This window comes from Sitophilus oryzae, unplaced genomic scaffold (genome assembly GCF_002938485.1).
Source record: "Sitophilus oryzae breed Bouriz unplaced genomic scaffold, Soryzae_2.0 scaffold_1441_pilon_pilon, whole genome shotgun sequence".
In the NCBI taxonomy this organism is placed as follows: Eukaryota; Metazoa; Arthropoda; class Insecta; order Coleoptera; family Curculionidae; genus Sitophilus; species Sitophilus oryzae.
In genome coordinates this window covers 494,437-508,219 of record NW_022146106.1, presented here as the reverse complement: position 1 = coordinate 508,219, position 13,783 = coordinate 494,437, and the positions used below count along the sequence as shown (strand labels likewise).

Below are 13,783 nucleotides of genomic sequence, written 5' to 3'. Positions count from 1 at the left end.
ATGCGACGCAATCATTTCGACCACAAGGCCGACCTTTATCTATGGTTCTACATTCTTCGTTATTTTCTTCTTGTTTCTCAATCCGGCCCATTGATTCCGCCACCAAAGCCGACCACAATAAATAAATATAGACGTCTTGGTCAATTTTATGGCCATATTATCATATCATATCATATATTACATATTAGGTTGATAAATAATTAACATTTATATATGATTAAGACTTGGATAATTATTGGTTGCCTAACTTTAAGGGGATATTGATTGTTTTACGATTGTTTATAGATTGATAGATTGTTTATAAAATGTCATATAGTCATTTGTAAAATGTAAAATGTACCCAAGAATGTATCTTTAAACTTTAAAAACATACCTAACAAATGAAAATAATTTATTGTAATGTTAGTTTCTCTGAACTTTTATGTTCTGAACTTCTCAAATTATTTTAAACTGTGGAATTAATTAATATGTTTAATTCGTGAAAAATCAAGAAAAGTTAAATAGAATGAAATAATTACAATATAAAAGGCTATATGGGTAAAATGGGATTTTATAGAAATTCTCATGACATATTTCTTTATGGCTTAAGAGCTTTTAGGATACTTTTAATTTTTGCACCCCAGATTGGATATATACATCCAGATGAGTATTTTCAATCGGTTGAAGTACTAGCAGGTGAGTTAACTAATTTAATGCACAATGTTTTTTCATTTATCAGATTTATTTCAGGAAAAATATTTGATGTAGAAAATAGTCCACCTTGGGAATTTAATACCACTTTTCCGATACGAGGCATGACTATTCCATATTTCACTACTGGAATGAGCTATATTTTTCTAAGAGATATTAATAAATGGTCATTGGAGTATTTATCACTGAATGTAGTCACTCCATATTTTTTACTTATGCTGCCTAGATTTTTAGTAGGATTATTATCATTTCTAGTCGATTATTGTTTATATCAAATATGCTTAAATAATAATGAAAAATTCAAAACTAGACTTATAGTTCTTAATACATCATTTGTAATTTTAGTTTTTGGTTCCAGGACATTTTCTAATAGCCTTGAAATAATATTCTTTGCATTATTATTGTATTTTGTCTGTGAAAGTCAAACGTTTTCGAATGAACTATTACGGAAAAAGGAGTACCTAAAATACAGATATGATAAGAGTACTACTTGCATTGAAAAAGCAAAATTTCATAAGTTAAAATTGTATCTGGTTTCGGATACATATACAAATGGATTACTAATAGCTACTATAACTATATTTGGAATATTTAATAGACCTACATTTATAGGATTCGCTGTTGTACCTGTATTTTTTTGGATTTACAGGGGCACAGGGATTAATAGGGTTTCAGTATTACAGTTTCATTCTCGTATTATATTCTTTGCCTTATGTTGTATACCAGCTCTTATTTTTAATATCATTATTGATTCTTTTTATTATGGTTATATTACGTGGGGTGAAATTGGAATGTTAGATGTTTCAATTAATAATTTTGTTGTTACGCCACTTAATTTTATTAGATATAATGCACAATCAAAAAATTTAGCAAAACATGGTCTACATCCCCAATATTTACATTTATTGATAAATATTCCTTTGCTCTTTAATATCTTGGGAATTAGTGCTTTGCATGCTCTGGGACAATATATTTACTTGTAAGTATATAAACATGTTGATTTTATATAATAAGATTATCAGTTTTTGTACAGTACTTTCAGATATCTGCTTCTAGCTTTTCTGTATGTATTATTTTATGTATAAAGACCCTCACAGACTTTCAGTTTTCAGTTCTTTAGTAGAGGCTGACTGTGCAGGTGCAAAAACTTGAGAATTTTGTTTAAGTGCAAATCGAAAGTATGTACGAGGATGTATTTTTTTTAATGAAACACCCTGTATATAGGGTTGCCACCTGGCCGGTTTTCCATTAACAAGGCCGGGTGCCGGTTAGCATCCAAAAAAAGCCGGTTTTCTTAGCATATCATTCATATCAACAACCAGACAACCACAACATCATCACCAAATCGAAAATCAAACTCTCCAATCATTATTGTAATTAAATAGTAATTAAATAGCAATACAAGGCGCCATCTAGTGAGATGGAGAAGTAGTTTCAATTCATCACATCTATTCACGTTCTAACATTCAGCTTTCCTGTTCAGAATTTTATTTAGGCTGTACTTAAACTGCCGTTAAACGGTAGCTTACTAAAATGCCGTTAATAGGTATGACGTCGTTGATGTGACGCACTTGACGGGTTTATGAAATATAGAAATTTTATAAGGACTAACCAACGCTATCCACCCCACCAAATAACCAACTTAACCAACGCAACTAACCTCTACAACTACACTTACTGATAAAAAATATAAAAAACAAATATAAATTAGTAAAAATCAACCAACCCCACCAAATAACCAACTAACCAATGAATTAACACCCTTCAAATAACCACGCTAACCAACCCGCCAAATAACTAAACCAATCCAAATAAAAAGAGTGAAACCAATGCAATAAGATCACGCTATAAGTAAAAAAAAATATAAAAAAGTCTTGGTCGGCGTGAGATTTGAACCCGGACCATTCGCTTACGAAGCGATAGCCTCAGCCACTGACCCACAGGTGCTCTTGCCGAAAGCTTAAGGCCAGGGGGCGCTATTCTGTACAATCGTCGGTATCGGTAAGTTACCGACAGCTATCGGTACGTACGGCCAAGTACGGCCAATGAGCGTTGTGTTAATTGTCGTTGTCATAGTTTTAGCTGTCATTAATAGGATATATAGCAAATTTGTACCGGCGACTATCGGTATCTCTACCGTGGGGTTAACAAGGGCATGGTAGAGATACCGATTTTCGTCGGTACAAATGTGCGATTTCTGCCATAGGGCCGATCGATAACTATGACAACAACAATTAACACATTTTTACTATATACAAATACGTACCAATAGCTGTCGGTAACTTACCGATACCGACGATTGTACAGAATAGCGCCCATGGGGCGCTATTCTGTACATTCGCATTGATGGACAATCATCGGTGTGGACAATCATCGGTATCATAATCATGGCATAGACAATCATCGGTATCGGTAAGTTACGACAGCTCTCGATACGTATTTGTATATAGTAAAAATGTGTTAATTGTTGTTGTCATAGTTACCGATCGGCCCTATGGCAGATATCGCAAATTTGTACCGACGAAAATCGGTATCTCTACCATGCCCTTGTTAACCTCACGGTAGAGATACCGAGAATCGTCGGTACAAATTTGCGATATCTGCCATAGGGCCGATCGGTAACTATGACAACAACAATCAACACATGTTTACTATATACAAACACGTACCGATAGCTGTCGGTAACTTACCGGCTTACTGTCGTTTTATTTACGATGTACTTAAACAGCCGTTAAACGGTAGCCTACTAAAATGCCGTTAATAGATATTGTGACGTCGTTCATGTCGGCGGAAAGTAATGCCTAGCCTTAAGCTTTTTGCAAGAGCACCTGTAGGTTAGTGGCTGAGGCTATCGCTTCGTAAGCGGATGGTCTGTGGTTCAAATCTCACGCCGACCAAGACTTTTTTATATTTTTTTTGCTTATAGCGTGATCTTATTGCATTGGTTTCATACTTTTTGGTTGGATTGGTTTAGTTATTTGGCGGGTTGGTTAGCGTGGTTATTTGGAGGGTGTTAATTCATTGGTTAGTTGGTTATTTGGTGGGGTTGGTTGATTTTTACTAATTTATATTTGTTTTTTATTTTTTATCAGTGTCGAGGTTAGTTGCGTTGGTTAAGTTGGTTATTTGGTGGGGTGGATAGCGTTGGTTAGTCCTTATAAAATTCCTATATTTCATAAAGCCGTCAAGTGCGTCACATCAACGACGTCATACCTATTAACGGCATTTTAGTAAGCTACCGTTTAACGGCAGTTTAAGTACAGCCTTTTATTTATCATTAAGTAACAAAGAATAACTTATTAAAGCTGCAAAATCAAATTTAAAATATCATTTTAAAATTTAGAAACAAGTAGGTATATTTATCCGATAATCCGATAGATTTTGGCAATAAAGTTTTACTTCCTGGTTTTAATTTTTTTTGCATTTAGGTACATTTAAAAAATTAATCGGAATTTTTTTTTACATTTTTGAGTTTTTTTGACTAAAAATCGCATACTGTTAAATAAAAGACTAAAAAGACTCAGAAAAGGGGCGTGGCACCCAAAAATTTTTCGGGTATGAATGCTATGTTGACATGGTTGACTGAAATTTTTAGTTTTTTTTGGAAGGCCGGTTTTCTTTTGTCAAAAAGGTGGCAACCCTACCTGTATAATTTAAAGAAGGCATCCATTCTTCTCAAAGAGACCTTGTTTAAATTAAAAAAGGCAGAAAAAAGACTCAAAGTCTCGGTCTCAACGTTAATATAATATTAAAGAGTGACACGTGTTTCGCTCATACGAGCATCATCAGACAGATACAATTAAAATTAATCTACACACACGTTCACATTTCACATATTAAAACAACACTCTGTTGATATACACACCCTGTATAATATTGCATTTTTGGCTTCCTTTCAGGTCAGTTTACATAATCCTAAGATATGAGTAAATATATTTCGATAATTTCAGTGATATTAATAAATAAATACAAAATATTTTTCCAGCCTTTCTTAAAAAAATTAATAAAAAACTGTCTTGAAATCAAAATTATATTAGTTTAGATGGTCTGCACTTACTTTGTTATAAATATGGTAATAGTACCTAAATCATACATCATACAGAATGTTTTGTTTTGTAAATCATACAGGATGAAATTATTTTATATTTTAGAAAGCTTGGTGTAGAATTTTGAACATCCTGTATGAATTACGACTACCATATTTATAGCAAAGTAAGTGCAGACCGTCTAAAGTAAATATCTAATATAGTTTTGATTTTAAGGCAGTTGTTGTATTTTTAATATTTTTTTTAAGAATGGCTGAAAAAAATATATTTTTTTATTTATTTATTAATATATGAAACCAACTGGAACTATCGAAATACCGTATCATCAAAAAAAAACGGCGTCAACGATGGCTATGAAATGAAGATCGCTGTCATTTTATATGTAAATTTATATGGGAAACGTCAATGATGTTCATTTCATAGCCATCGCTAACGCCATTTTTATTCGATCATACGGTATATTTACTCATATCTTAGGATTATATAAAGTGATCTGAAAGGAAGCCAAAAATTCAATAATATCCATTTAAAAAAATTATCTCAATCCATTCAGACTTTTTTGAGCCACCCGATAGAAGTTAAAATATTTTCCTGAAATACATCTTCGTACATACTAGGTTTGCACTTAAACAAAATTCCCAAGCTTTTTATTCTAGGAGCTACAGATGCCCGACGCACTATTGCCGAACCCTGTATAGTGAACATGACGAAATACAGTCTTTGTTGCATTCTGTTCACAAAACGCTAAAAACTTTTTATTTAAGTTCGGCATTTTATTTATTTACTTTTTTACTCTAGAACTGGTATACCACAAGGTTAATAATAGACAGACCAAAAATGAACTCTGAAAGCACAAAAGTTCAAGCTTCTAAGTTTGCACATACCAAATTCAGTGTTTGATTTTGCTCAGGTCAGGCCAGTTAGTTCCCTCAAACGTTCCGATATGTCTGCACAAATCCAGTTTGTACAGACCGCCTATGTAAAAAAAACGTCTGTGGGGGACTTTAATGTATTTTTGAGATATGTTAGATTAATTTTCAATGACTTCATATCGCTCAACATATTTCATATTAGTTTTATTTGGCGCGATTTCATGCTCATTTACAAGGACCTTCTTCAGTATCCGCCGGCTGACGTTATTTTTTATATTGAAATTTGCAATGCTACTTAAATATTTACTTATCTCATCTAACTGACTCCACGTAACATACGATCGAAAAGACAACGGAGTTGGCTTCTGACTGGAGATCATTGTCATTTTTATGGTTCATGTTACTCGCCGCAGTTTTTGGAATACCGTATCTTGGGGTCAACCATATAAATAATAATCTTATATGGTTACGACCGGTAGCGTAGCTTGACAACTGGGGACCTCGGGTCAAGATATTTTTCGGGGCCCCTGAGAGTAAAAAACTAAATATAAATTAAATATATATTTCTTATTATAGAAAATCTAAGAACTAGTGGAATTACTTTCTCACTAGTCAGTCGATACTCGATACTGCTGTCTGCTTTCTTATTATATATATTTTTTTAACAATAATGCAAGTGTGTATGTACTTGCATGTGATTTATTTTATAAAATTATGACGATTTTAATCTATTGCTAATTTAATAAAATATTTATCATAAATAAGGTTAACAAGGGCTCTGCGAGGTCCCAAGTTTCTGGAACTGCCCTATATGATAGCTACGCCATACGCCACTGGTTTCAACGTACAGCAATCGCCAGCGGCTTAAGGCTCATTTACATTTGTCACTTTGGATGTACAACTTGGATGAATCATCCAAAGTGATAAGTATAAATTGCCTTTCATGACTGTTCCAGCCAAAGTGTACACTAAAATTGAACCATGAAACAAAAGCAGAGTTTACACTGTGTCACTTTGGATGTACAACCAAAATGAATCACTCATATTGAATTCATCCAATCTTTGTTTACATATTTTCATCCAGTTCGCAGCAGTTCACTGTTTCATCTTCCGCAGGCTGCCACCTCTCCCAGTGTTTTCTATATCGAGGTTGGCCGCACGAGTCGGCGTCGGCTGTTTACATTTTTCACTTGCCGTTCAATCTGGATGAATCAACGGTTCGTTGAACGCTCTTTCAACAAAAGTATTGCCTTTCGTCGCTGTTTCGTCCAAAGTGTACACTAAAATTGAACGATGAAACAAGTTGACGGTCTTCCTACTTTTGTTGAAAGAAGCGTTCAACGAACCGTTGATTCATCCAGATTGAACGGCAAGTGAAAAATGTAAACAGCCGACGCCGACCCGTGCGGCCAACCTCGATATAGAAGATACTGGGAGAGGTGGCAGCCTGCTGAAGATGAAACAGTGAACTGCTGCGAACTGGATGAAAATATGTAAACAAGGATGTTCGATTTGGATGAATTCAATCTGAGTGATTAATTTTGGTTGTACAGTGTGGACCATTTTGATTGTTTCTATAGGGTATCTAGAAAACCGTGAGAAATATTCAAATTTTGATACTGCAGTTTCGGGTTCTTTTTTTGAAAAAATTACAATGGCGCAAACGGATCGTGGCTATCTTGATCGGTTTCGAAGCTACAGGGGGATTCTCAAATTTTGTACTTTTTGAAGATGTTCGATAGTTTGTTTATATCAGCAACCACGGAAAAATAAATTATACATTCTAAAGGCACTTTTCTGTGTAGAATGCAGTGGCGTAGTCAGATTTTTCGAAAAAAATATTCTTTGAGATGTTAATTATACTTATGTTTTTTTAAATAGAACCCCCTGTATATTTTTAAATTTTCTAATTCGGCTTGGCATGGGGCTTCTCGAAAATATATAACACTCTATTTTATTTTCACTATTAACCTCAACATTTCAATTTTTCTTAAAATATCCACTTAGTAGATAGTGGGCCGCGCCGAGTAACAAAGTAAACGGTGGTCATGGTGATCGGGACATACCTTTGATGGATACGTGACATTTCATTTCAACAGATTGAAATTTGTGTATTTTAAATAATAAAAAAATGAGTAAATTTGAAAATTTTGAGAAATATATGTTAGAATGTTATATTGAGTCTAACAAACATAAGCAAATGGCAGCTGATTTATATTTTGAGCGGTATCCAGAGCGCGAGCAGCCAAACCCAGCCATTCTTAAAAGGTTAGAAGATAGTTTAATCAATTTTGGAACTTTTCAAAACCGTGTCCGAAAAATTATCAGAAAGAAGATGAAGAAAATCAATATGTTAATGTCCTCGGAGCCGAATACATGAATTAGCAATTAAATAAAATCGAACAATACGAAGCAAATAAAAAATAAGTGTGACAGAAACAAAAGAACATATTTTAATGTAAACTCAAGAGGTTACTTCAACCGGGCTTCTCAGTTAATATAAAAAAATAAAAACACAAAGACTACATTAAATGTTCAGACTGCTGCCCATTATTATCTAGACAGAGTTGGTACCGTCTCGCACGCCGCCGCTAACAGCATTTCAATAGCTCTACTTGATGTTGTTGGATCTAGTGTTACGGCTCCGAGGACATTAATATATTGATTTTATTCATCTTCTTTCTGATAATTTTTCTGACGGGTTTTTTGAAAAGATCCAAAATTGATTAAAATATCTTCTAACCTTTTAAACATAGCTGGGTTTGGTTGCTCGCGCTCTGGATACCGCTCAAAATATAAATTAGCGGCCATTTGCTTATGTTTGTTAGACACAATATAACATTCTAACATATTATATTGCTCAAAATTTTCAAATTTACTCATTTTTTATTATTTAAAATACACACACTTCAATCTGTTGAAATGAAATGTCACGCATCCATCAAAGGTATGTCCCGATCACCATGACAACCGATTACTTTGTTACTCGGCGCGGCCTACTATCTACTAAGTGGATATTTTTAGAAATATTTGAAATATTGAGGTTAATAGTGAAAATAAATATAGAGTGTTATACATTTTCGAGAAGGCCATGCCAAGCTGAATTAGAAAATTTAAAAATATACAGGGTGTTCTATTTAAAAAAACATAAGTATAGTTAATATCTCAAAAAATATTTTTTTCGAAAAAAGTCTGACTACACCACTGCATTCTACACAGAAAAGTGCCTTTAGAATGTATAATTAATTTTTTCGTGGTTGCTGAAATAAACAAACTATCGAACATCTTCAAAAAGTACAAAATTTGAGAATCCCCCTGTAGCTTCGAAACCGATTAAGATATCCACGATCCGTTTGCGCCATTGTAATTTTTTCAAAAATAGAACCCGAGACTGCAGTATCAAAATTTGAATATTTCTCACGGTTTCCTAGATACCCTATAGAAACAACCAAAATGGTCCACCCTGTACATCTAAAGTGACACAGTGTAAACTCTGCTTAAGTTGAAAGAGCGTTCAACGACCCGTTGATTCATCCAGATTGAACGGCAAGTGAAAAATGTAAACAGCCGACGCCGACCCGTGCGGCCAACCTCGATATAGAAGATGCTGGGAGAGGTAGCAGCCTGCTGAAGATAAAACAGTGAACTGCTGCGAACTGGATGAAAATATGTAAACAAGGATGTTCGATTTGGATGAATTCAATCTGAGTGATTAATTTTGGTTGTACATCTAAAGTGACACAGTGTAAACTCTGCTTAAGTTGAAAGAGCGTTCAACGAACCGTTGATTCATCCAGATTGAACGGCAAGTGAAAAATGTAAACAGCCGACGCTGACTCGTGCGGCCAACCTCGATATAAAAAACACTTGGAGAGGTGGCAGCCTGCGGAAGATGAAACAATGAACTGCTGCTACTGGATGAAAATATGTAAACAAGGATGTTCAATTTGGATGAATTCAACCTGAATGATTCATTTCGGTTGTACATCCAAAGTGACACAGTATAAACTCTGCTTTAGTTGCACTGAAGTTCAGTAGCTGTACGCTGTTATAGCTATATTTTTAATCCATGCTGTATGTAGTATTCAGCTACCATTATTTTTAATATGAATATTTTGATAATGAAATGACATCAAATGACTTTTGGGCCATTATATTGCCTTTTAATAAAAAGACCTTAATGAATCACACCTGTTATTTTTTAGATTCTTTCGAAAACAGTTTCACTTGCTGCCGTCCATCCGAAGTATAAAAATGGTGATGATAATGTCCTTCATTACACCGGTCTTACTGCTGTCAGTTTTCCCTCACCAGGAAGCACGATTTATAATTCCCATCGTATTACCTCTGGTATACCTGCATGGTTTAAATATTTTACCGGAGATGGATAAAGCTGTGGTACGAGTACCAGAATATTCGCTTAATGAGAAAAGTCAAACAACAACGGTCAAGAGAACTCGATATATTTATTTTAAAGTTTGGTTTGCTTTAAATTTATTGCTTGTGGTATTTTTTGGTTTTGTTCATCAAGGTGGTATATATTCTGCAATAAATTATCTATATAAAGATATCAAATATACATCGCTTGACACCGAGTATCACATAATAACCAGTCATATATATTCACTTCCAGAATCGTTTCTCTTGCAAAGAAACAGTAATAAGTTATATTACAAGGATAACGTAAAATATTCAGTAAAAAAGAGGGTTTATCTGTATGAGGAAGGTTCCAAAGATTTGCTTCTAGTTGTTAATAATTTAGAGAAGTTAGCGCAAGCAAGAGATTTTTTGGCAATTAATATTAAACATTCGAAAAAATATAAACTTTATTTGTTAATATCAAGTAGTCGAAATATTGATTTAGAAAGAATTTTAGAACGAAAATATATAAAATTTAAAAAGGTCGATAACTTTTGGCCACATATTAGTACAGAGGCTTTTCCAGATTATACTCATTACTGTTTTGATATTATTTCGATATTTTTTGATAATTGTGAAAGTTTATCTTTTTTGGATTATATAAGGAAAATACTTGATCTATCACAGTTGACATTATACGAATTCGAATATACAAAAAGTACAAATGAAACAACACTTATTAGATAATATTAACATCAGAGAAATATAATTTCTCTGAGATGTCAATCTAAAACTATTGGAGCTGTGTGAAATTGTAAAGAGAATAGGGTTCAACACACAGACAACTGTTCAACAGATGACTTACATGACAGAAAATATAATAAACTTTTGAGTTAACCTACTAAATAACTTTGTCATTGCCATGGCATAAACTGCTGCAATTCTAGTTATTTTGTTTATGAAAAAGTTATTTGCGGTGTTAGTACGGAAAGTGATACTTTTTTGCACGAATTAGGTATATGATTTTTCCTATGAGCTTGTGGAAATTGCGTGTTTTATATTTTATAAGTAGAGATACAAATGAATTTAATGTATCGAGACAACGTATAATGCATTATACACCGTTACATTTATTATTAAATAACATTTTACATTTATTCATAAATAACAATCTTGAATATATTGTCTTTGTAACTAAAATCTGTCCAACGAGTCAGAAAAGACTTCGACAGACGGCATGCAAAAAATGACCGAAAATACAATTTAACTATGAAATAAAATGACAGACAACTGTTACTGTCATATTATCTCTTTGGACAGACTATATCGCGGGTGATCTGGCAAATGTTCCTATCTACTGAAACAATAACCTTACCGGAGGCAATAGAAACGGTATTTTCAAAAACGGAACGACTTAGAAGCTGGGCTATTGAAAATACATTATAATGTATGTTTTCTATTAAATACTATTTATTTGGAAGCAATTAAATTGTAAACTTGTTTATTAAATCAGATAGGATTTTTTGCTTTTGATGAAATGGCACATAGGATTATTTGTATTTTAGGATTATAAAGGATAGGACGTTTTGCTTGTGGGAAAAGTAAGATAGGATAATTTTCTTTCATAGTTTTATTATGAAGATAGGAGAAATTGCTTCTTAATATCATCTGATTATAGATAGGAGCTTTTGCTTTTTAATCAAAATAAGTAGATAAGAGTTTGTGTGACCAGAATAACAGCTGGTTTCACATAGGAGGTTTTCTTTTCTTTAAATTGTGCCGTTATTTTTTTTATTTTCAGATATTACCTTTTGTCAATACGTGCATAATGACTCATAGAACGTTATGCTAAAATAATCTCAATTTTGAAAAAAATGGCACATAGGAGCATTTGCCAGATCACCCGCGATATAAGATTATGCTTTTGCAATTATAAGTAAAGATTTGACAAATGGTCAACTCAATGCACTCATCTCCGTCACGTATGAATCTCTTTCTCTAATATAGTAGGTATAAGCTCGGTAGTTTTAGATATTGATGATTAGTTCATACTTGATAATGGTCAGTGATAAATTTACGGCCATATATCATAGTATATTACGTAATTACTTGTTAATAGTATATTACACATGAATGAAAAAGCTGCGCACGAGAGGCGTAATAGTAAACGTAGGCGTAATAGTAAGTCTGGTTGACACGAGGTTTGTTCCAATACAGAAATTGGGACCGCCGGCATCGGATTTATACGCATATGTCGATTTGGACAGTTCTGTTACTATACCAAAAAATATAATAAAGTCCTCCTACTCTGGGTGTCAGCTCACCAAGAGAGAGAAGGCAACGAAAAAGCAAACGATCTAGCTAGAAAAGGAACCAACACTCCACTGACTGGATCAGAACTGTTCTGCTTTCCAAGTCGAAACCAACTTAAAGCGGAACTGAAGAACTCCCCAATGCTCTATGACACTCAAAGAAATTTCCCAGAACATACGATCGAGAAAAATCAAAGATTTTTATTGAAGATTTTGAACAATCTTCGAAATGTAACGGGGATTTTAATAGGACATTATCTCCTGAACGAACGCCTTAATAGAGTGAAGCTAAGAAACAACGGCGAATGTAGATTCTGTGAGGAAAAATAGGGAAACACCAGAACACCTCATCACTGAGTGGAGTGCGCCGAGACGACAACCATTCGTGCCATGATGTTTGGTACGTAGGGAAACGTAAAGAAAACGACAATCACTTGACACACAGTCTTAATACGCAGGTTAATTCTTTTGATTCTTGTTTTTAGGTTGGTATCGAAATCATCGTTCCGAACATGGTTTACGAACGATTACAATTTTTGTAACGCAAAAGTTATCGTTCGCTAAACTATTTTCTCTACTACCTATGTTGGAACAAACTTACGGCCAAAGTGTACGTGGATCGAATACACTTGGATACTGCGCGCGTCTCACTTGGATGCTGTTTGGATCGAACCAACTGATTTAAAATCGGTTTATACGATCCAAGCTGCGCGCGGCGTCCAAGTTTATTTGATCCAAGTATACTTGACAGTGTCAACTAGGCTTAAGCGAGAGCAGTAATCCATTTACATAACGAATTACGTACTATACTTTACCTACACCCACATTTATCTATACACTTAAAGCCGGAGTCCCATGCATCCGAAATCCGATGACACAACCTTAGATTGACACAACGATCCGACGGTGCTCCTATTGGTGGAAATATTTTGACACCAATTTTTATCCGATATTTTTAACTAATCGTCCGACGTCGTATAAAGTTAAATTTTGTTTAACTTTTGTACGATATCGTGTGTTTTTTAACCTCACTTTATTTGAAAACATTGGTTTTTAAAAACAAGTTTAGTGGGAAGTGGGCAATTTCGGGATATTTGGCGAGGTATAAGTGTTTCTCCAATAATATATGGAATAATACATAATAATAATACATAGGAATGACAGGTCTAAATGTCAAAACTGTCAAATTTCGGAACGAACTTTCGGATGTATGTGACAGGCTTTTTTTATTTCACAGAATAACTTCAAATTTCGGATGTCGTACCATCGGATTTCGGATGCAAGAAACTCCGGCTTTAGAGTCTATTACCACAGATCATACAGATTGTAAACTTTGTTTTTTTCTCTATTGTTTTTCGTGGTTCCAATTTTCGGAATCGGGCACTAGTTAAGATAGTTTGCGCACATAGCACGCCCACTTATGGCCTCTAAAATTGTGCACCGCGCCTGACCGGCACAGTTATTAGAGAGATATCGGAAAACCGAATAGCGTCGTGCAGTATTT

The 13,783-nt window shown here is 34.2% G+C and overlaps 1 protein-coding gene across 1 annotated transcript; it reads left to right on the top strand.

The window, feature by feature from the left end:
- The first annotated feature begins 299 nt into the window (after nucleotides 1–299).
- Nucleotides 300–13,277, top strand: LOC115876952 (GPI mannosyltransferase 4). Its single transcript, XM_030892995.1, has 3 exons — nucleotides 300–675; nucleotides 730–1,669; nucleotides 9,814–13,277. Exons 1-3 carry the CDS (start codon nucleotides 534–536, stop codon nucleotides 10,712–10,714), a joined length of 1,983 nt encoding a protein of 660 aa, XP_030748855.1. The 5' UTR covers nucleotides 300–533; the 3' UTR covers nucleotides 10,715–13,277.
- The last annotated feature ends 506 nt before the right edge of the window (nucleotides 13,278–13,783 follow it).